General features: G+C 33.3%; 1 protein-coding gene across 1 annotated transcript in view; it reads right to left on the bottom strand.

Moving 5' to 3' along the window:
* The window catches only part of LOC110451042 (myosin-9-like), a 60127-nt gene extending 37950 nt beyond the window's left edge, over positions 1-22177 (bottom strand). The window contains exons 1-10 of the mRNA XM_021498889.1: positions 22140-22177; positions 20930-20950; positions 11275-11295; positions 10745-10789; positions 10226-10267; positions 7369-7410; positions 6526-6567; positions 4770-4790; positions 4294-4338; positions 2056-2097 (exon numbers count right to left, since the gene is read on the bottom strand). Coding sequence (XP_021354564.1) covers positions 2056-2097; positions 4294-4338; positions 4770-4790; positions 6526-6567; positions 7369-7410; positions 10226-10267; positions 10745-10789 — 279 coding nt within the window. The 5' untranslated portion in view covers positions 11275-11295; positions 20930-20950; positions 22140-22177. The remainder of the gene's footprint in view (positions 1-2055; positions 2098-4293; positions 4339-4769; positions 4791-6525; positions 6568-7368; positions 7411-10225; positions 10268-10744; positions 10790-11274; positions 11296-20929; positions 20951-22139) is intronic.
* Between the last annotated feature and the right edge of the window lie 2667 nt (positions 22178-24844).

Genomic DNA, 24844 nt, shown 5'->3' with positions numbered 1-24844 from the left:
TAGAGGGATCTTGGCGCCCACCATTGTACATTCTTCATTAGTTCTACGGTGTTAGATCTTTTCTCTCGTCTGTTTGATCGAGTCATGTGTGAACAGTAAATGCACCTTGCGGTGAAACTTAATCTAAACTTCATGTAAGGTTCTTCCTACAGTACTCTTGTTTGTATGATCAAAGGGGGTCCTACATATCAAATTTCAGAAACATCCCTCAAGTACTTTCTGAGAAAAAGCCAAAACAAACCTTAACTATAAAAATCCAAGATGGCCGCCAGTCAATAAGTTTTTGTTATCAGATCAGGCTCAAAAGTAAACATGCAAACTACATACCAAGGGGATCCAACATATCAAATCTGTGCTTCTTTAGAAATAGTGAAAACAAACGCTCACAGTCAGCATCCAAGATGGCTACCTCTTGACCATTTTGTTCACTTCATCAGTCTCAAAAGTAAACATGCACGTTTAAGGACCAACGGAAACCTACATAACAAATTTGGGATAGATCCGTCCAATATTTTCTGATTGAAAGCAATAACAAACCTTAATAGTCAAAACCAAAATTGGCCGCCAGTCAGCTATTTCGTTTAACTGATCAGTCTAAAAACTAAACATGCACAACTAGGGACCAAGGAAACCTACATACTTCCTGAGAAGTAGCGAAAACAAACATTCGCTGTCAAAGATGGCCGCCCTTTGACCATTTTGTTTATCCGATCAGTTTCAACAGTAAATCTGCACAACTAAGGATCAAGGTGAACTTGAGAAAGATCCCTTCAGTACTTTCTGGGAAATAGATATTACCAGAATTGTTGAAGGATAGGCGGACCAATGACATCGGATGAAGGACGATTTGAATATTGAATAAGATACGACGATGTTTTAGTGATATCATGAGAAATTTATGTCGACGGACGACGTACAACGGACGGACGGACCACGGACAAAGGGCGATTTGAATAGTCCACTATCAGATGATGATGATGGGCTAAAAATGCGATGATTTCGTTGTGATATGAGAATTTGAAGAAGGTATTGTCATTGTAGCTGTAATTGTAGTCATTGTGGGTTTATATAATTTTACTGGTGGACTAATAAATAATAATGATGATGGTACATTTGATTTAGCACCATTGTCATGGACATGAAGGGGAATGCATCCTTAATGTTTGTGTGTACCTGTACCTGTAATAAAGTAGGCATGTGATGACACCTGGCCGCCAGGGAGACATTTGATTGGTACCTGACTGGTCAATCAAATAGGACGCATGGTGAGTTCAGGGTAGGCATGAGAATACCCGGGAATATGCAGGCAGTTGAATACGTGTACTGGTGAGCACAGTCATTAAAGGTAAGTCGTTCTAAAGTTTTAAGGTTCTAAAGTCTAAGTATTTGTAAAAGATATATATAAGTAACAAGTGTATTAAGCAATATTCTATTATACAGTAAACGTAAGGTATAGGACTTATTATTTAAATTAAAGTAATTTTGGTAATATAATAGTCATGTGAATATTTTTAGGACATTGAAGGTCACCAGTGAATAATGTTTAGTAAAATATTATTGAGATTCAAAAATAACTATTGTATAGGTGTATGATCAATGTCATTGGACTATAGTTTTAATGTTAGATTATTTTCATGTATAGAATCAAGTCTAGAGATGAGAATGAAAGAGGCGATAGGCAAGCCCTTGCCCATTTATTTTAAAGTGTATTGGAATATATATAGGGAATATAAATATATATCTGTATAAGTATATCTCCGGAAAACTAGAGGTATGTCAGAATATACGTAAGGAATGGAATAACATCTATAAAATACATGTTATGTGAAAATAAGTATATTTTAGGAATAGGGTTAATTTGTATGATAGATTGAGTGAGAGTTATTTCCCTTGGTAGGTATGAGCGTGGCATGTGTGTAACTGTGTGTAACTATGTTTGTATTTGTATGTTTCTAGGGGTTTTGTTGCGGATATATTCCTCAGGGAATAAAGAAGGAAAAATCTAACCGGACTGGGTTCAGTTATTGATTACTCGGATACACAAATATCATTTACCTTCTCTTTCAACTTCGTCATCCCGACATTATGTTCGTCTCTCTTGATATAAAACATACAAGATGAAACATTTGGATAATGGATGGATCCAATAAGCTCAATATGTTGTTAATTTTAATCCTCAACAAAAACTCTTCTTTTAAACAATCTTTTAAAGCAAGTATCGTTGCGAGGTGGTGAACATCTAATGCCACTTTATGATATATGATATATCAATTGCTATGCTACTAAAGGCTTTATAATAAGGCTCGTATAACTGTTTTGATTTGTCTGAGTACTAGATAACAGAAAAATTGTTACTTTTTTATGCAAATCGCAAAACGAGTTTAAAGTGTACCCTGAACGAAAATAGAAATGAATATATTATTATTCTTAAATTATCCAAACACAAAAAAAGGTCGAAAACCGCATTAAAATCGGTCATCCCGATACCGAGATATCGACGTGTTAAATGTGGGATTTTCATCTGTACTTCTTCTACTTATTAGCATTATCATAACCTGCGGTGATTTGGCCCCTATTGGCTGTGACGTCACACGTTCAACGGCTGTAGGGGTCACCATCGAAGGAATATGCGATATCGAGAACAGCCATGGTCATACAGCGTCAGATTGCGAATTCACTTTCTTTTTTTTTTTTAGTTTTGAGGAATCAGATTATGCTGAAGATAACATTATGTAGATGATATCCAGTCATATGAAATTTGCCAGAATTTCCAGACAGTGAGTTTAATTGAAACCAAACTGACAACTCTGATATAAGGCAACCTAGACTGGTAGCATTGCATGTCCTGATTCTGAGCACCGATGAGATGTTTTCTCTCGAATGAACGAGTTTGAGGTAAATTAAACAGAATTAGTCTCATTGTTGTCGATCAAATATATTTTAGCTGGAAAGTCAGTTTGCAACAGGTTTCTTTACTCTACACAGAGACGTATAAACTTTATATGTCTCTGCTCAACAGCACAACAGTTTCTGTGCCGGAATATTTATCTTGCAAAGATAGATACTGTCGTACCTCTACGGTCCAAAAATACGAAAATATATCAGTGAAAAATGTTTACAAAATAACTTCAACGTTGGTGTCTGCTGTTTTTAAATGTCAATAATTTTAGTAATGACAAATCGACGACATTGTGTCTTCCTTATTTTAGGTCGACAATTCAAATAAACAGTAAAATACAGACAGGTACACTTTTTAATTGTATACAATACAGTACCTATGTATGTGATGCTAAATAAGATCACGGAATTATATAATCTAATTTTGTGATGACATTTATCTCGAAAATATAATTGAATTATGAGATTCAAACACTTTTGAAAATCATCTCGATCCACTCCTTTAGCATACTTAGGTGTGAAATTTGTGTACAGGTAAATAACACTAAACACTTGTGTCCAGTACTGACAGCAGGAGGCCCAAGAAACACCTATATACCCGTGTACAGGTATGACATCATTTTTGTCAATTCCAATCGTATATCTACATATATTGCAAAGAAAGGGGTGCGGTGCGCCTACGTTAATTTGACTCAATTTTTAATCAATCGTTTTGTTCTAAAATCAATTTAATAATGTAGAGTATACTATTTACAGTCACTAGATTAACCAAATATGTAAAAATGAAAAACACATATTCATATAGTTTTGCACCGTTTGCCTCCTCAGGGGGAACTCATTTCTTCATTAAAATTGTAAAAAAGAACAAAAGGTTTATACATATGTAGTTTTTAAATAGTATCAAGACAAGTAAGTGACGACGGAATATATCATATAAAGTAGCTAAAAAGCTCACATGTCGAACGCACGGTCGGAGCTTCCAGGTATATTTCTATAGGGGGCAACCCATATGGAGGCGATCGCCTCTGTGCCAAAGGTACTTCTTCTACTAATTAGCATTATCATAACTCGTTTTAACTTTCAGATCAATCGCAATATCTCGGACCCGGAGTCAACTACGACGTTCGCACTTTCTTAGACTTTTATTGTATAATATGAAGTATTTTCATAGCTTCATATAGCAAAACGTTCAGGGTACACTTTAACGGATAAAGAAAAAAGAAATAAAGAATTTAATCGAAGAATAATAGATAAATAAAATACAGTAATGATTTCCCTACAATTCAAAGATGTTTGTGCCAATGAAGGAATTGATCTCATAAGTCTAAACATCTTTCAAATATTGTTTGTAAACTACCCTGTAGACTATGTAGATAAGTATGTATGTATATATACCTCGTGCTCCAGCTTCACTTTCTCAACAATAACAACCGTTTCCATCTGAATATAAGTAGAGATATATAAAGCGATTTTGTACTTAACCAAACTACAAGTATTTTCAGTAAAGGAAGTACTATTATTTTATATTACCCTCATACTCGCATTAACAATAATTAGTTTTCAGAAATTCGGATGCTCCCATCAAAATATATTTACATTAACATATATAAACATTCACTATTAGAAGATATAATTATATAAAAATGTCATTTTGACGATATAGACATCCCAATGCAAAAATCGTATCAGCGAAAAGTATTGTTTGGGATTATCTTATAAAGCAACTATGTAAATACAAAAAATATTTGGTCTTCACGTTTGTGATTGAAATTAAAGAATGATATGTTATGCTTTAAAATCTAATGCAAAAAGCTTCTAAAATTGGTTTAGATGTGTCAAAGCAATGGTTAAATAATAAAAACAATAGTTACCTGTATCTGCAAATCCTTGTTCTGTATGAGGTTACATTAAACATAAAAATGAAACAAGTTGGTAGTAAATGATTTACACAATTCAATAACATAACTGACAGCTTGGATCCAATAATGTTAATATGTTGTCAATTTTAATCCTCAACAACAACTCATGTTTTAAATAATCTTTAAAAACAAGTGTCGTTGCGAAGACGTGAATTTCCACATTACATGTGAGGCACTTATGAATTTTAAAAAAGCGAGTCTAGATTTTATTCGCATTCTGTTTTTCTTTCAATACTACGTGTTTAATAAATACTTTATTACACAAAACCTGCTCCTTTGTACAGGAAGTAATTATGTAAATGATAAAGTAGTAACTAACAGATACTTGTTTTGCAAATGTAAAACGTAAATTGTTTTGAAAATGTAAAACGTAGATTGTTTTGCAAATTTAAAACGTACATAGATTTTATAAAAACGTTATTCAAACAACGACGTTTTCCCCAATAATGTCATGACCATTTCAATTTGATGTCTTCGATGTAAAACAGGTCGGCATTAACGACAAAAGTATGTCCATTTAGCAGACGAAGGAGCTCAAATTCACAATCATAGTTTATCAAGCGTTATATTTGTAAAAATTTGATTATTGATTAAAAAGATCATATACGGTATTATGTACCATTTCCTTCAACTTCGTTATCTCAATATCAAACTCATCTCCCTTTATATGAAAAATGTTAAGATCCAGAAATCTAAATATATTGTTACTTTCATCTTCACCGAAAGCTTTGTTTTAAATTAACTTTTCATGATTATTTTATCTTAACTAAAAAAAACAGACATGTTATGCATCTGTTCAGGATAACGGTTAAAATATATGTTTACATTTCCACTGCCAATTTGAATATACATGTAACTAACATCAGAATAACCTATGTTCATACAATAATGAATACAAAATCAATGTCATTTTAACTTTTGCCGTCCCGCCTCACATATTGGGAGATTATGGTACGGAGCAAAAAAATAAGTAACATAGTCTATTCCAGTGATATCACTTTAAATGACGATACAGACATTTCTGTAAATACATATCATAGAATATTTTTACAAGTATATTTAATAACTACAATCTGGAAAGCAAATAAACATAACGTAGATTCTTTAATATATATACCAGTGTGAATCTGTTGAAAAACAGTAAAAGACTTATAGTATGAGGGAAGAAATGGGGGAAAAAGGGAATAATACAAAAGTAATCTTCTGTTTTCCTGAAATAACGGATCCTTTTTTTCCAAATCCAAAATGCAGGGAGAAGTGTTTTAATGATCACTTTAAAAAGGAATGGTAAAGAAACTACGATACTTTTCCCCTAGTAATAGGAAAATTGGAATTTGTAATCATCAGTGGAGTGTAAAATAGGTTGATATTTTCTAAAACAAATATGTCAATTAAGAAGACGAAGAAGCTTGAACTCACAAGTATAGCTTATTAAGCGATATCATATTTAGCTGCAAAGGTTTCATTTAACAGGAATATTAGGTATATGTGCAAGTTTCATCGAGTCACTTTTATATAAAAACGATGTTCTTAGAAAAATCATGTAATAGACATCAACAGTGAGCAAGATTGCAGACTGTCAGCGAAACTGTCTGGGTAAGAATATCGTTTTTACATAGCAGTGACTCGATGAAACTTGCACATTTACGTTATAATATTTGTAAATAATTCAATCATTAATTAGAAAATCTGATTAGAGTATATGTACCTTTTCCTTCAGCTTCTTTATCGCCACATCAAGCTCGTTTCTCTATAGATAAGTATTAAATGTAAAACGTGAGGTATTTTTTCATAAAACTTTTAGCCAGTAAAATAAATGTATTGTTAGTAAAATTTCATCAGCAGCTTGTTATGAAATGATCTTTTACAGCGAATGTAACGTCGCACAGAAGTGCTACTTTATCACGAATGTTAATTGAGATTTTAAAATGAAAACATCTTATGCTTAGGTTTCAATATTATCTTTAAAATGCTATGCTTCCGAATGCTTTATAATAAGGATCCTATTATTGTTTCGGTGTGCCATAGAAATATACAAATTGTTCATCTGTTAATAAATGGAATTACTAACTAGATTCGTAAAATAGTGTGACATTTCCCCCAAAATATAATTTCTTTTGTGCCGATGAAGGAATCAATCTGTTCAGTTTTTAAACCTTTTAAATATGGTAAGTAAACTTCCCTGCAGATTCTGTAGATAAGCTCATATGAAGGTTTGTCACCCTTCTAATTTGTAACACTCTTTATGATTGGATATTTTGCCGGGGTCTATATTTCTATAGACCCCGCTCTTAAACGAATCAGGCAATGAGAGGGTTTTTTAGGGTCCGTATTACAAAGATGGTAGTGTTTTGTCCGAAATATTGCCGAAAGTGATGAAATATTGTCAGGGTGACAAATTCGTTATCTCTCGGTTAGGAGGGGTCTACTAGCTAATAGACCCCTTTGGTTTTTATAGACCACTTGCCTTCGGCTCGGGGTCTATAAAAACCAGACAGGGTCTATGAGCCCGTAGACTCCTCCTAACACAGAGATTACTAATACCATATACCTCGAGTTTCAACTTCGCTTTCTCATCATCAACCAAGTCCATCTGAAAATAAGTAAATATATATAAGTTTATTTTTCTCACAACAATTAAGTTCATTTTTCACTGCCTGTCGTTTTGTGAAGAAAAATTTAGAAATGTTTCAATGTTGATATGAAGTGTAGTATTATTGACTAAAAATCCTAGAGGGATCTTGGCGCCCACCATTGTACATTCTTCATTAGTTCTACGGTGTTAGATCTTTTCTCTTATTTTTTCTCGTCTGTTTGATCGAGTCATGTGAACAGTAAATGCACCTTGCGGTAAAACTTAAAATAAACTTCATACTGTTGTGTATAAAATACATGTCACATATTTATTAGTTCACTACATAATATGAAAGAAATAAAACCAATCATTGCAATGTGAGAAAGATCTGTAAAGTTCTTCCTACGGCGATCTTGTTTGTATGATCACTCTAAAATTATAACAACAGTCCAAGGGGATCTTACATATCAAATTGAGAAAGATCCCTCAAGTACTTTCTGAGAAAAAGCAATAACAAACCTTATATATTAAAATCCAAGATGGCCGCCAGTCAACAAGTTTTTGTTATCAGATCAGGCTCAAAAGTAAACATGCAAACTACATACCAAGGGGATCCAACATATCAAATTTGTTCCGCCTTAGAAATAGTGAAAACAAACGCTCACTGTCAAAATCTAAGATGGCCGTCCGTTGACCATTTTATTTATCCGATCAGTTTGTATGATCAAAGGGGGTCCTACATATCAAATTTGAGAAACATCCCTCAAGTACTTTCTGAGAAAAAGCCAAAACAAACCTTAACTATAAAAATCCAAGATGGCCGCCAGTCAATAAGTTTTTGTTATCAGATCAGGCTCAAAAGTAAACATGCAAACTACATACCAAGGGGATCCAACATATCAAATCTGTGCTTCTTTAGAAATAGTGAAAACAAACGCTCACAGTCAGCATCCAAGATGGCTACCTCTTGACCATTTTGTCCACCCCATCAGTCTCAAAATTAAACATGTACATTTAAGGACCAAGGGAAACCTTCATAACAAATTTGGAATAGATCCGTCCAGTAATTTCTGAGAGAAAGCAATAACAAACTTTAATAGTCAAAACCAAAATTGGCCGCCAGTCAGCTATTTCGTTTAACTGATCAGTCTAAAAACTAAACCTGCAAGGGAACCTACATACTACCTGAGAAGTAGCGATAACAAACATTCACTGTCAAAATCAAAGATGGCCGTCCGTTGACCATTTTATTTATCCGATCAGTTTCAACAGTGAATCTGCACAACTAAGGACCAAGTGAACTTGAAAAGGATCCCTCCAGTACATTCTGAGAAATAGATATTACCAGAATTGTTGAAGGATCGGCGGACCAAGGACATCGGATGAAGCACGATTTGAATATTGAATATGATACGACGATGTTTTAGTGATATCATGAGAAATTCGACGGAGGACGTACAACGGACGGACGGACCACGGACAAAGGGCGATTTGAATAGTCCACCATCAAAGGATGATGTTGGGCTAAAAAAGCGAGGATTTTGTTGTGATATGAGAAATATGAATGCATGGTCAATGTAGCTGTGAAATAAGGTCGTTTTTTCCGCTTTAATATATCCATCTAGTAGATGACGGAGCTTGATCTCTCAACTTTAGTTTGTCAAAGTGTTATAACATCTAATTAAAATGTGGCCGTATGACAGTATAAGACTAGTATTCATGTGTTTTGTATATATATTATGTGTTTATATCAATATGTGGGTTTATATAATTTTACTGGTGAAATAACAAATAATAATGATGATGGTACATTTGATTTAGCACCATTGTCATGGACATGAAGGGGAATGCATCCTTAATGTGTGTGTGTATATGTACCTGTAATAAAGTCTACATGTGATGACACCTGGCCGCCAGGGAGACATTTGATTTGTACCTGACTGGTCAATCAAATAGGAAGCATGGTGAGTTCAGGGTAGGCATGAGAATACCCGGGAATATGCAGGCAGTTGAATACGTGTACTGGTGAGCACAGTCATTAAAGGTAAGTCGTTCTAAAGTTTTAAGGTTCTAAAGTCTTAGTGTTTGTAAAAGATATATAAAAGTAACAAGTGTATTAAGCAATATTCTATTATACAGTAAATGTTAAGTATTGGAATTATTATTATTATCTAAAATAAAGTAATTACTGTATTATTCGTTTGATAATAATCATGTGAATATTTTTAAGGACATCGAAGGTTACAAGTCAATAATGATATTCATATTCAAAAATAACAGTTGTATAGGCTTTTGATCAATATCTTTGAAATATGGTTTTAATGTTAGATTATTATCATGTAAAGAATACGATACAAATCAAGTATAGAGATGAGAATGAAAGAGGCGGTAGGCAAGCCCTTGCCCATTTATTTGAAAGTGTATTGGAATGTATATAGGGAATATAGATATATATCTATAGAAGTACATATCCGAAGACCTAGAGGTATGTCTAAATTACCATATGGTGTATCATAACTAATTATATTCAATAATGAACGATAGCTGTATTCTGTCGGAAAAAAAAAAACATTTACAAAATACATGTTATGTGAAAATAAGTATATTTTAGGTATAGGGTAAAATTTTATGATTGATTGAGCGAGAGTTATTTCCCTTGGTATGTATGAGAGTGGCATGTGTGTAACTGAGTGTAACTATGTTTGTATTTGTATGTTTCTAGGGTTTTTGTTGGGGATGTATTCCTCAAGGAATAAAGAAGGGAAAATCTAACCGGACTGGGTTGAGTTAGTGTTTACTCGGTAACAAAAATATCATAGGAGGTTATATTTACCTTCTCTTCCAACTCCGTTATCTCGACATTATGTTCGTCTCTCTTAATGTAAAACATACAAGATGAAACATTTGGTTAATGGATGGATCCAATAAGCTCAATATGTTGTTAATTTTAATCCTCAACTAAAACTCTTCTTTTAAACAATCTTTTAAAGTAAGTATCGTTGCGAAGTGGTGAACACCTAATGCTTCTTTTTCAATATGATCTGTCAAATGCTATGCTACAAAAGGCCTATAATAAGGCTCCTATAACTGTTTTGTTGTGTCTTAGTACCAGATAACAGAAAAATTGTTACTGTGTTACGCAAATCGCAAAACGAGTTTAATTGATAAAGAATATAGAAATAAAAAATGTAATCGAAGAATAATAGATAAATAAAATACAGTGATGATTTACCTACAATTCAAAGTTATTTTGAGCCGATGAAAGAATTGATCTCATAAATCTTCAAATCTTTCAAATATTGTTTGTAAACTACCCTGTAGACTATGTAGATAAGTATGTATGTATATATACCTCGCGTTTCAGCTTTGCTTTCTCAACAAGAACAACCGCTTCCATCTGAATATAAGTAGAGATATATAATGCGATTTTGTACTTAACCAAACTACAAGTATTCTCAGTAAAGCAAGTACTTTTATTTTATATTACCCTCATACTCGCATTAACAATAATTAGTTCTCAGAATTCGGATGCTCCCATCAAAATATATTTACATTTACATATATAAACATTCACTTTTAACATAAAATTATATAAAAATGTAATTTTGACGATATAAACATCCCAATGCAAAAATCCTATTATGGAATACTTTTAAATCTTCAGCAAATAGAAAGTTTTGGGACTATCTTATGAAACAACTATGACAATACAACGAATTATTGTGTCTTCGCGTTTGTGATTGAAATTATAGAAAAGATATAATATGCTTCGATTTCAATATGATGTTGAAATTGCCATGTAACCAAAACTCTAATGAAAAAGCTTCTAAAATTGGTTTAGATGTGTCTTAGCAATGGTAAGATAACAAAAACAATAGTTACCTGACTCTGCAAATCCTTGTTCTGTATGAGGATGCATAAAACATAAAAATGAAACATGGCTGACATGTGTTTTCTTCATACATTGGAATACAGTATCATGGGAAAAATCCTTATTTTTTAGTGTGTAGATGGCATTAGTTAGCATTTGTCCCCTGATAAGACGTTGTATGCTTTGTTTTTTGGTCACTGTATTTTAATCGAAGATTCTCGTTAAATATTCGTTTCTTTTTTTATCTCATAATAAATTTAATTCCTTAATTGTTAAAAAGATTCATTTATTCTGCCATAATATATGTAAAAAGTGGCGGATGACAGCGGATGTTTTTTTTCTTCCGCTCACCTTATATTTTGTTTGAAGGAATAATTGGATTATTTCGAAATCATGTGTTACTCAGATCAATAATTAGAAAAAGAAGTTTTTATCCAATTTTTTTAGAATATGAATAAAAAATTGCGGCCATTTCCTAAAAGTGAGCCAATTTTTCGCCAATCACAAATGTTTTGGTGTTATTTTGTTGGAGAATGGATGAGACATCAAGCAAACAGAGCTTCACAGCATGGAGATAGTTATAATTACTTGACAGATGCAACGAATGTAGAAGGTATTGGGAGGAGGTCAAGAGACAGCACATGAACTTTTAAGATCGTCAGCACACTATTTCGGTTTTGCAGTAAAAGCAAAAAAAGTTATATAATAATAATTACAATAAGTTTATATAATAATACTATTTTTTTTTGTTAATGACCCTAGCGACTAAACAACGACTGGTCTCAGTACATATTGACTAAATTAGATGAACAGACCACATGGGCTTTGTGAACAATGTTTACTTGCCGAAATATTCACAATTGAAGTTCCAATTTAATCCGCCTTGCTACTTCCAGTCGCCATTTTGTAAACAGGGCCTAATCTCGAGCTGATGCGCGTTTGAAAGAGTAATGCAAAGCTTCTAAACGATCATGCCCAGAACATACTATCTAAGGATGATGTTTTTGATAAATTTACTATCAATTATTTACTATATATCTTTTTGTATCACTTTCATTAATTCATAAAAGAACAAATTGATTTTTTCCCCTTCAAACATTTTTCTTTCAAATGTTAAAACACACGTCGTCTGCTTCGCAAACATTCAAGAAAATAATATTTACAATGTATTGATATTGTTTTTACTAACTCGTTTATTCTTTGAACTATCTTTTATTAATAAATATCAAGATTTTGTGAATTGAAAAATTGCATTTTATGACGTAACCGGAAGCGCACTTGATACAAGAACGCCAAGAATACCTCACAACATAATCAGGACAGTAATAATAAACAGACGTGTATCGAACATTAACAGATTAATATCGTATGTATATTGAGACACTGATGTGCTAGAATACAACACAAGGTAACACTCGTTTAATCCATTGCTATCACATCAAGTTCTAACTGACATTTATGCGAAAATATCGGCATTAAATGTTTGCGATCGCGCAGACCTATTTTCGTTTTACAGTTTACATACATTTATACACGTCGGCATCAACAGTATACCTTAACTTATTCCCTTCATCGTGCCGAAGATTATACATAGGCGCATTCGAGGAAAAGGTTCGTGATTTAAAGCTTGTGTGGGTTTTTTTTATCTTAAAATTAACGGATAAATACAAGATACAAGAACCATTATTTTACGTTGAATAAATGTCATAGTTAACATAGGCTCTCAGGAGCTTGTATTTCGACAAACATATATATATATATATAATTTAATCTTATTTTTTCTATATTTACTTCCTTCACATGGACATTTAATCCCTTTTTATTATATATATAAATGATATAAATGGTAAAACATTGTAACAGTGTAAGGCAAACAACAAATTTTATCACAAGATATCTACGTTGGAAGGATTAAGATAAAGAGGCTAAATAATCATGCTGTACAAAATTTGGCACTAAATCAACTTACTTAAAAACCAGTCCAGGTGATTGGGACATAGCATTTATTTGTAACCAAGCATGGGTTTGGTAGCCGTTAATATTAAAAGACGTTTTTAGTTTTGATGCTGCTCGTGACGCCAGTGATGTATTTTTCGCTTACAGGTTAAAGCGTCGTTATCCAAAAAGAAGAATAGTACAAATTGAAAAGTGTGAATTGCCTACAGCTCCTGTCAAAAGTCAAAAACATTCATCTCATGTTTTTTCTCGTCACCTGGACGTTTGTAAGTTAGAACAGCTGGTCTCGCAGACGCTTAACCTACGTACACAATATATATACAGTTATACCACAGTATTGTAATTGTCTCAGTAATTTATTAAATTCAAATAAAGCACCACTTCACGACAATCATGGATTCATATGGGTACAATGTTATTAAGGAGGCTCCACCCTTTCGCAATAAGCCATCAGAATCCAATGAAGTTTCACATGATGGTTATGTCACTATGCAGAGATGAGTTTATGAAAATCTAAGCATTCCGATAAACTGGAGATTTTTTTGTAAAAAATACCGAAAAATTGATTTTTTGTCAAATTCAACACTTTCACATTTTTTGAGCGTGTGGCATTGTTTAAAACTATGACAACAATAAAATAATGAAAAGACACATTGCTAATCAACCCTACAAATATTTTATTTATATGGATACAAGTTACTAAATACAAGCCAAAAGCAAACTGGACATATAGTTTCATACAAAAAGAGTGAAACATTGAACCAAATACACACAAAGTCTTTATAATTATTTATTTTACATTTTACAATTATTTTGATCCTGATGAGAGTTGTCTACCTTGAAAATAATCGGAACTTTTTGCAGAGGGATAGAATTTAAACAATGCCACTTATTTTATGTAATATACCAAAAACAACGGAAATAAAATAAAATTACTATATTTATTTGTCAATTTACTGTTCTTTTATGGAACAAAATTACTCTCAATCATGTACACTTTGGACATCATTCCATAGCCTGCTTACGCATGGTATATTAACATGTCAGGTACATATGTAACCATAGGCTACCACATGGTATGCCGTAGTACGTGCACGCACATGCACTTGCATTTTATAGGGATCTTGATATTTTACAAACCACTTTTTTCACAGAGTTATTGTAATTGCATTTGTGAACCGATTTATCTGACAGAGCGTAACTCGCTCGACAACAAAATTCGTAGCGACCAATAGCTTGTGAACTACTGTTAGCACGTGATACGTACAGGTGAGGTTTGTAAACAAAACACATCAGTCTGCATTCCATGCGCCTCATATACGACCTTCTTGAAATCGTCTGATCGTATGTCAGTGTTTCCCCGTGAGTTTATTAATGTCTTTGTATCATAAGCTTTATTTCTGAACTACGTGTGATTACACATTTCCAAGTTAAGTCTCGATATCGGGTGTTTGACATATCACGTCACGCACGTTTACTATTGTTTACCCGGTGTTACTATAATTTACACTACGGTAATGGAATGCCCGATACGCAATACGGAAATGACGACACGAAAATACGACAAGAAAAACATGTGTATTACGAAGGGTGGAAAGTCCTTAAAATAACATTCATACAGTGCATGCAAGCTGAAATTAACAAACCATTTGTTTAAAATAACAAGTCATCATTTCCATGAAATTATCCAAATAAATAAGATCTTTACGTCAAAATAAACTTCAGGTATGATTTAGTATTGTTTAATGTACGTCCTATCAACAGCTATACATGGTCATTTAAGGACGGCCTCCCCCATTTGCTAGATGCATGCGTGTGGTGAGTTTGTGCATAATTCATTTGTGTTTTGGGAGTCTGTGGTATGTTCATGTCTGTCTCCTTGTGATAGCGCAGGACTGATGCTGGCTTTACAGTGTAATTTCACTGGAGCTTACTGCTGAAGACAGATCTTATTTTTCGATCGTTATCTCACCATCTTCAATAGCCAAGGGTTCATAATTTAACTTTGTACTATTCAACCTTTGCAGATTTAGCCTTGTGTTTAATTTCCCTCCCCTGCCATCATGCATAGACACTTTACTAGCAAAACTTTAAACTTTCAAGATTATTTCAGCACTGGTCGCCTATGTATTTCCCTTGGTTATCATTTACAGTTAGAATATGGCCAATTATCTCTATCAACTGATCATGTACAGAAAATGTTTCTTTAAGTATTGACCTCCTTTGGTTTTTTTCACATTAATCATGACATAGTCGGCAAGGCAACTTGGTACTGGACGCCGCCATTATTATTTACATGCAAAGGGACTTGGTATTAATTTCTAACCTTCAGTTCACATATGCGTATTATATAATGTATGATATAAACAAAATATGTGGACCATAGGATGGTAATTCGTGCCAAGTCCCTGTGCCCGGTTCAATAATTTGAAAGCTTAGAGAACAAGGTTAAATCCACAAAGGTTGAATACATGAATATGTTTATACAAAATGAACGCTTGGCTAGCAAAAATGATATGTTACAGGCTGGACAGATAATGACAACAAAAACAGGCTGAAAACATGTATGGAATGTGTTTTTCTTAAAGGAGGTTGTATAAACACATTATGAATATGTAAAATCATGATGGAAGTCCATTTTCCCGAATTACCTGACGTTATTTTCAATACCTTCAGTTCATCTATATTTCCACACTGTTTTTTTTTGTATAAGGGATAGGAATCAGTTTGTTTTTTGGGTTTTATTAATCCTTGCAACCACTTTTAAGTCATATGTCTTAGAAAGGTCTGCCACATATCTGATTCTTTGACAACTTTACTACAAATATATAGCAGGAATTGAGCTTTCTATATCCACTGCACTACACTTCATATCATTTGTTGACATTTTTCTGCTACAATACATGGAGTTTCTCCACAAGATGTTGATAACCGAAAAGAGTCTGAAACCTTAATCATATCTTTTAGAATACTGTGTTTAAAAAGAATGTTATACATTTATCTCTTCGATCCACTAAACATCAACAATCAATATTTAAACCCTTCATTCCCTTAATCTGTTATTAAAAGGATTGTAAAATATATGTATATATGTGTTCGCTTAAATGTTAATATATTTCTGTTCAACATTCATATTTACAGTGGTGTTCAAATCCACTAATACATAAGTTGACATAAAATTGTACTGCAGTATTTTTTGGTCTGACTTTGACAGCTAAATAAGTCTCATCAAGGGTCAATGACCTGTCAGAAGTTGAGTTAGCCAAAGTTATTTGACTTTGGTGTAGAAGCATCCTAAAAATAGAAGAAAGTAAGGGCTGGATTTTCACGAACTCGAAGAGTTGTGCCCCTTTGTTTGCTTTCCTATACATCTTATTCTGGCAGTTTATCATTCATGTTTTTATTTTTCCATTTGTTATGCACTTCATATATATCTGATGAGAATGGGAGGTATTTAAGAATGCACAAAATTCGCCAAGAAAGCTACAAAAGGCCAATAGGTGAAACTTTACACCATGCAGGCCAGATTTGAACATTTTACTGTAATGTTTGTTTTACTTTCCGTGTGGGGAGGATTTTTAATGCATCTCGACTGTTATATCAATCAATTAATTTTCATTTAGATGATGTCCCTTAGAAGTATTTCTTATATAATTTAAAATGTGTTTCAAGTAATACTCATACTCTCTGTTTTAAACTAAAAAAAAAAACAGTATTTGTGCAGTTATGATTGATTGTCTTCCTTTTGATAATATTTCTGTGAGTTGTGTCCCTCACATGATTTCCTCACATTCCTTTCTGTTATATATTGGATATAGTTTGTTACTTCTATAAGTTCCAAGTTTCCTTTTAGATAAAATATGTCATGTTTATGTGATTTTTGAGAATTGGTGGTTTTGCAAAATTTGCTTATTGTTTTGCAAGGTACCAATATTTTTATGTTTATAACATATATAGGGTGCTCCCATAGCTACCACTTCCTTTAAAATGTAGATTTTCTTCACGGTTTTTTTTCGAAAAAATATCCAGAAATTTTAGATAATTTTGAAGTTCTGTTTAAAACTTACCATACTGACAATGTCAGACAATTTTAAGACATGCGAAACACATAATAATGTGTAATTCTTCTTGAATTTGGTGTACAGATAGATCTTGAATTGACAGATATCAGCACAAATTACTTTAATTGGAGGCTACATAAAGAGTTTTGTCCCTTCACTTTCTTTTTCAAGATTACACGATTCAAACACTTTTCTGCCTTTCCTAGGTCGTGCCGCCTGAGAAGCATGGCGAACACTTAAGGATCAGTCTGTCCGTCATCACACGTTGTCGTTGGCGGCGGCAGTCACATTTAAGTTTTCTAGACTTTTTTCGCCACCATTTACCATATCAATTTGTAACTTTGTATGTGACCAATCACAATAGATTACAGATCAAGTTCGAACCACGTGCCAATATTATATTTTTTTGCTGGAGTTACATATATGGCCCTTCACACATTGGAAGTTCTCATAATTAACTGTTTGCCATACTTTGTTCGTTACCGCTTGCGACTTAGTATGTGACTTTATCATAATGGATTACAGTTACAGTCCAAACCCTGTGTCAATATTTCAGTTGTTGCTGGAGTTATGGCCCTTTGGACATAAGAAATCTCATAATGAATGTTTTCTCGGAAACATTTTCGCTACCATTTGCAACATCAATTTGTTACCTAATTTGTGGCTTTGTCATAACGGATTACAGTTTGAGTTCAAACCCCGTGTTAATATTCCTTTTTTTGCTGGAGCTATGGCCCTTCGCACATAGGAAATTATCAAAATAAACTTTTTTTTGGACTTATTTAGCTAACGCTTGCCATATCATTTTGTTTGTGGCTTTATCATAATAGATTACAGAGTTTGACCCATGTATTAAAATTCCATTTTTGACTGGAGTTATGGCCCTTTTGCACATAGGATATTCTCATAATTAACTGTTTTCCATATTATTTGCAATTTAGTATACATGTATAATGGATTACAGTTTGAGTTAGAATCCAGTGTCCATGTTCTATTTTTTCTGGAGTAATAGCCTTTTGCACATAGGAAATTCTTTTAAGTAACTTTATTTTTTCCGTCAACACATGCACTTCCTTCGAATTGCAGTATTCTTCTATGGGTGACACCCGTCCTCATATGACCCTGGCTGTTGCGAGGACATAAATCACCTGATACAGTACATCCTTTGAAGCCCTTCTGTATGGCTTGATGATGTTTGAAAAATAATGGTGCATTACTTGGTTAAGAAGACTGACGTTTAACAGAGGGTCTCTCTCATAATACTCTTGCTCCCTAGTTGGAGGAGTGGGGTCCCAAAGGGGGATTCTCCAATTCAATTACATAATTTGTTGTTAGGACCCCTGCACATCTTTAGTAATCAGATTTTACGTCTGTCTGTCCTTCTATCTCTTTTTAGCTCACCTGCCAAGGACAAGTGAGCTTTTGCCCTGGTGCGGCGTCCGGCGTCCCGTCCCGTACCGTCGCGTCCCGTCTCGATTCAATGTAACACTTAGCAACGTCATTCTTTGACAGTTTTTGGTCAAACTTTATACAAAGGTCAATTATGAGTATACTTCAGACATCGTTGTATGTCAGGGATACAAGATCAAGGTCAAGGTCACACTTGCTACATATAGAAAATCATCAACTGATTCAATTTAAACACTAAGCAACTTCATTCTTTCACTGATTAAATTTAAACACTTAGCAACTTCATTCGTTCATGGATTTTGAACAAACTTTATGCAAATGTCAAGTATGAGTATACTTCAGACATTGTTGTGTTTCAGGGTTCCAAGGTCAATGCCAAGGTCACTGTTGCTATATATAGAAAATCATCAACTGATTCAATTTAAACACTAAGCAACTTCATCCAATATGTTAAGGAGATGGTAATAACATACAGAAAAAACCATATGAATATTAAAGTCAACTTATCAACTTTAAGTGTAGAACCTTGTGTGTGTGCATACATGGATAGCTTTTCAGCCTTTGATATCAAAGGTCAATGTCACTTACTATAAATAGAACATCAGTTTGTGCACTGTATCCCGAATTCTGTTGGACTGATTACACTCAGATTTTAATGAGTCCTTCCTGGAAGAAAGTGCCTGCTTTGGATAACTTTTCAGGTCCAGTGGTCAAACTTTGGATAAATAAGTTCTTAATTTAGTCAGTGTCATTTTGACTTTCGCCTCAAATATCGTAAGACATCGTAGCACAATTACGTGACATTAGGTTGTTCTACGATTATCGTTTTCACTGAAAATATAGACATTCCAGTGCAAAACAATACTTTAAGAAGCAGGAGACAGGTCTGGGGTCGGAGGTTCTGGGTACATAGTTCACGAAATGCTTGCTAAACAAATTATTTATTATCATAGACCTTTTTGACATTAGACTTGAAAGAATTTAGTGAGGGTGAGTTTCTTACAGGGTTGTTCAAGTTGTTCTAGAGTTTTAATGTGGAAGGAAAAAAAGAGTTTTTTGATATTTGTAAAAGAAAGTGCTGTTTCCGCAGTAAATGTGCATTTCGCAAATTATACGGAGCTATATATTTCCAATATACATTGGTAATAAGTCAGTGAGAAATTCAGGTGCCATGTTATTTACTATAGAATAAATAAAGGAAAGTTTCCGAGCATCTCTTCTTTTCGAAAGGGGTAAACATCCGGTGTCATGATAAAAGTTTTTTTTTTTTGTGAATGTGGGCAGCCCCGTGAGTATTCTTGCAGTTTCTAGATGGATTTGTTCTAGTAACAGAGCACTTGTTTCACCGCAATTGTCACATACTTCACATGCGTATTCAAGTAGTGGTCTAAAATAAGTGAGATATAAAAAAAAATTAGGTATTTCTTTTTAAAATAAGTTTTTGTATAATTTTTTTTTATATATATATTTGGTTACTTTACTGAAAATAAAGTCAACATGAACATTCCATTTACAGTGGTTAGTAAGAATAACACCCAAGTGCTAATGTTTGGTAGTAATTTGAATGGGGGGTGTTATCAAAGGTGACTGCAGGGATGAATGGAAGTTGCCTATTTGAGATGACTAGGGCCTAAGTTTTGGTAGGGTTAAAAGACATCAGCCATTCTTTGGACAAAACTTCACGTTTTCTCAGGTCAGGTTTTGCATTTGATAAAATTGTGTTTAAGTCTTGGGGCGAATAAAAAAGAGAAGTATCATCAGCAAAAAGTCAAGAGAGAGAGGGAAGATCACAGGAAATATCATTTATGTACATAAGGAAGATAGAGGACCAAGAACAGAACCTTGAGGAATACCAGCTTGTATTGCCTTAAAAGAAAAAGAAGAATCGTTGGAAGTAAGAATATAAATCGCCTATTTATCAATATTTAAAATCTATTTAATCGCTATATGTATGGAGGAGATACATTTGAACGAGTGAAATTTAAATGACTTGAGTTTTTGAATGGTAGAGGATTTGATGTCATTTTAAGCAAATATTACGATGAAAGTAATTTGCGTCATGCAGAGGGATACTATTTCAAAACATGAAATTATATAAATAGTAATCCCAATGTATTTGAAGCATTGTAAAAGCAACGGATGCATGGTTTCCTATGTACCTATATATACATATACATATTTACTTTATCTTAATCCATAGTTAAATACAAATGTATAGTTAAAAAAAGAGTATAGTTACCTTCCAAGACAAAGTCCTTTTCTACATAAGGAAAAAAATGAATAATAAAAACATACCCTAAAATATATAGACAATATCATGAAACAAAATAAAAGCGTTTCCATGATACGAAATGCAAACACAGAGTAATAAAGAAGAGCTTAAAAAAGTGAAAACAAAATATTTGTTTGGTGAAATTGTTTAACGAATGTATTGTGTATGCTAAAGGTATTCCCCTTTAAACGGATTTTTTATCGCTTTTGTTTTCTGACCACGCCGGTATTTGCATATAAGCTCTGCTGTATAGTACAAATTTAGGCAGAACAATAATTGTAAAGGGTCGAACAAGAGGTGGAAAGGACAAAAAAATGTCCACCAATATCATATCTCATGGAGCGTCATTGTTCTCTTATTATAAGCACTTTCTTTTTCAAGACTATATGGTTGTAAACTATTTTGTAGTGGAGTTTGCGAATAAACATTAGATAGGACCAAAAAAATATGCAAGGGATAAATTATGAGAGTGATTTAAGTCCTGGTTAAAAATGTCTTTGTTCGGCTCGATAGCTAGGGTTTCCAAAATACTATTGACATTCCAATTCCACTCTTTTTCTGACTTATTTTAATGTGGAGCTGACTGACTTAACAACTTCACATGAAACGTTCTTCAATTAAATTTTTAGATATTTGTGTTATCGCCAAAAAATAAGGAAAGTCGACCGAATGAACTTGAAATCAAGGAAATTTCATACTTTTTTAGCCGATCTCCTCAATCGTTACTTACAACATGACCAGTAGGGCCAACTAATAATCTGTATGATACGCGTGAGAATTCCGATTTTCTGAACTTACCTTTATTGATAGTAACAACATGCTTACCTAATATGTGATTTTGTACACGCTGTGGATAATTCGATATTCAAGAGCTTGCTCCAAATATTATGATTCCGTGACAGATGATGAATGCGAGAGACAGATTATTGACAAATTTCATTGTTGCTATTATTGGAAATATGTTGGGTTATTTTGTGTGTGACATGAATTTCGAAGGTGTGCCTTTCTTCGTTATTACTACCCCGGATCTGTCTTTCAGGACGTGACATTACTTGAATTTGACCTAAATTAACAGGATACTTCGATATTCTCTCTTTTTTTATAACACTACAGTCTAAATTTTCCTCCGTCAAAACTGTATTTTTTTAACATTAAGATATTTAAGTAATATACATACCTCTCTTGTCAAGATTTCTATCTCGGTCTCTTTCAGGTTCCTCTAAATATAAATATTACAAAGAGAGTTATTTAGACTTAAGTTAATGTATCATCAGTAAATATTTTTTAACTGTTTTGCTAGTTGGTATTTTATGGACTAGATTCATAAATTAAGAGAAAGCATAATCAATTCTTACGAGCTAGATAAATAATTCACATTGGGAACTTTCTGTAAATTGCGCTGATATTTTGCAGATGTTTACTTCAGATAAATGCTTTTGCTCAAAAATAAGTGTGAAATAGAAACCCTGCAAATTCATTGCATTTATTTATTATCTAAATTATTATTAGTATTATTAATTAGCATTGATGGTTAAACTTAAGCGTGAAATATAACCATTGGATGCTAATGTTAAGCGATTCTGTATAATAGTAGTTTTATCTGGTTACATATCAAATATTAGAATAAGAGTTTTTTTCTATAGGATGAAGGCATAGATTCGTATATATCTGAATCTGATATTTGACCAAAATCTTCTTCGTGGGACTCTTGGATATCGGCCAGTTAACCTTCATTGTCTTTATCAATATTTAAAGATATTGTAAAAAAATGCTCGCTTGACCGGTGTTACACAAACTGAACTGTTCTTAACAGTTTTAATTAGGTTGGCAGTCATTTCATATTTGAGAAAATTGTCCCATGAGCTTACCAACCAGGAATGCTTTGCTCGGTAGAGTAAGGTAATGAATAGAGTTCATGGATTTTCTCACCTACTTTGTCCATAGTTTGATGAACGTCTTGCCTCCGTTACGTTTATTGATACCGCCTGACACGATAAAATTGAACGTTTAAAATATCTGAGAACTTTTGAATGTTTAATTTCTTCAAAGCCCGGTTTGAGCAAACAATGAACCCCTGCCTGACTACCTTGGTTTTCCTCCCATTCTAAGACCCGCTGTGCTTTCATACGGGTCAACAAGATTTATTGATATTAAAAGGTAGCTCACCTTCGTTCTTTTTCTAATCAGCAGGATAAATTTGACATTTCTTATTATTCTGACATAACAAAAGTTATTCACTTTCCATTTATAAAACACTCAAGATGTGAAACATGTAAAAGATATTAAAAAACGGAAAGCAATTTTATTTTCTTACTTGCCGTAAAGAATTCGATGATTAACATCATATCACGCATGTCCCAATGTGTCCCTTTAAAATGACAACATTTCTGTCAAATTTTGGCATGCTTCTTTTGCTATTATGATTATTTTTTTTATATTACTTCATGAGTGAGTTATAAAGTCGTTTTACAAACCAGGTGAGGTAATAGATCTTTATCAATTTTAAAAGATGAAATCACAGTTAATTTGTAAACATTTCCTCTCACCCTGTCGAACACGTTAATATTACTTCTGACCAGGTCGAACAAACAGTCGCCAATCTTTAGATAATAATAATAATAACAAGTACTAATTGTAATGGGGGGGGGGGACCATTACAGAAGTCCCCCAAATTGCCCCCATAGTCGCAAAGATACATCAGAAAAGGATCACAATGTCATAAAACACCTTCATAATAAATTTGAGTGAAATCGAACAATATCTGAATTTCGATCAATCTGAAGCCTCCATGTTGTTGCCATGGCAAAAAAAATTGCAGTTGAATTTGCAGTCCCCTAGTACCCCTATATACCAATTTTCATACAAATCAAACAATATATAAATTTCGACCAATCAGAATCCTCCGTGTGGTTGCTATATAGTTAATATGGCAACGAAACCTATGCGGTTGAATTTGCAGTCCCCTAATAGCCCTATATATCAATTTTGATCAAAATCGAACAATATCTCTACCCCATAGTCGCAAAGATGCATCAGAAAATGATCGCAAAGCCTTTATACACATACATTCTAAATTTGAGTGAAATCGGATAATTTCTAAATTTCGACCAATTAGAAGCATCTGTGTTGTTGATATGGCAACATAACCTATGCGATTGAATTCGCAGTCCATTAATATTACTGTAAACCAATTTTCACAAAAATCGAACAGTATCTAAATTTCGACCAATCAGAAGCCAGTATATGGCGGCCTTTGTGTCAAATTAGAAAACAAATTTCGCAGTTGGGTTTGCAATGGCATATTCACAAAAATTCTAAATTTGAACGAAATCGAACAATAATTGAGTTTCGACCAATCAGTAACCAGTATATGGCAGCCATTTTGTCTAATTAGAAAATTGATGTCATGGTTGAGTTTGCGGTACCATCATACACCTACATGCCAAATTTGGAATGCATTTGAAAATATATATAAAACATGTAAAATAGGATAGGTGACATTGGCTATCTTTAGCGAACACCTTCAGATATTTTAAATTCCCAAAAAATTCAAACAAATTTGTGGTGGCCATTTTGTTGCAATGTCATTTTTTTTACCTAACTTTAGAGCACGTCCTATACCGATGCTGTCCTCGAGATTTTATTTTGATGCGATATATATAACAAAAGCTATGGCTCAAAATATTTAGCCAATCAGATGCCAGCAAATGGTGGTTTTAATGTCGTATCAGAAAACGGAAGTCAGCATTGTGTTTCTGGTGTTATATTTTACCTACAAACCTATTTTCATCAAAAAGTCGAAAATATCTAAATTTCGACCAATAAGAAGCCACGATATGGCAGCCATTTTGTTGACAATGTCAATTTTTTATTTCATTTTAG

The sequence above is a fragment of the Mizuhopecten yessoensis genome, unplaced genomic scaffold, assembly GCF_002113885.1.
Source record: "Mizuhopecten yessoensis strain PY_sf001 unplaced genomic scaffold, ASM211388v2 scaffold5737, whole genome shotgun sequence".
In the NCBI taxonomy this organism is placed as follows: Eukaryota; Metazoa; Mollusca; class Bivalvia; order Pectinida; family Pectinidae; genus Mizuhopecten; species Mizuhopecten yessoensis.
Note: the sequence above shows the minus strand (reverse complement) of the source record. Positions and strands in the feature narration are given on the sequence as shown.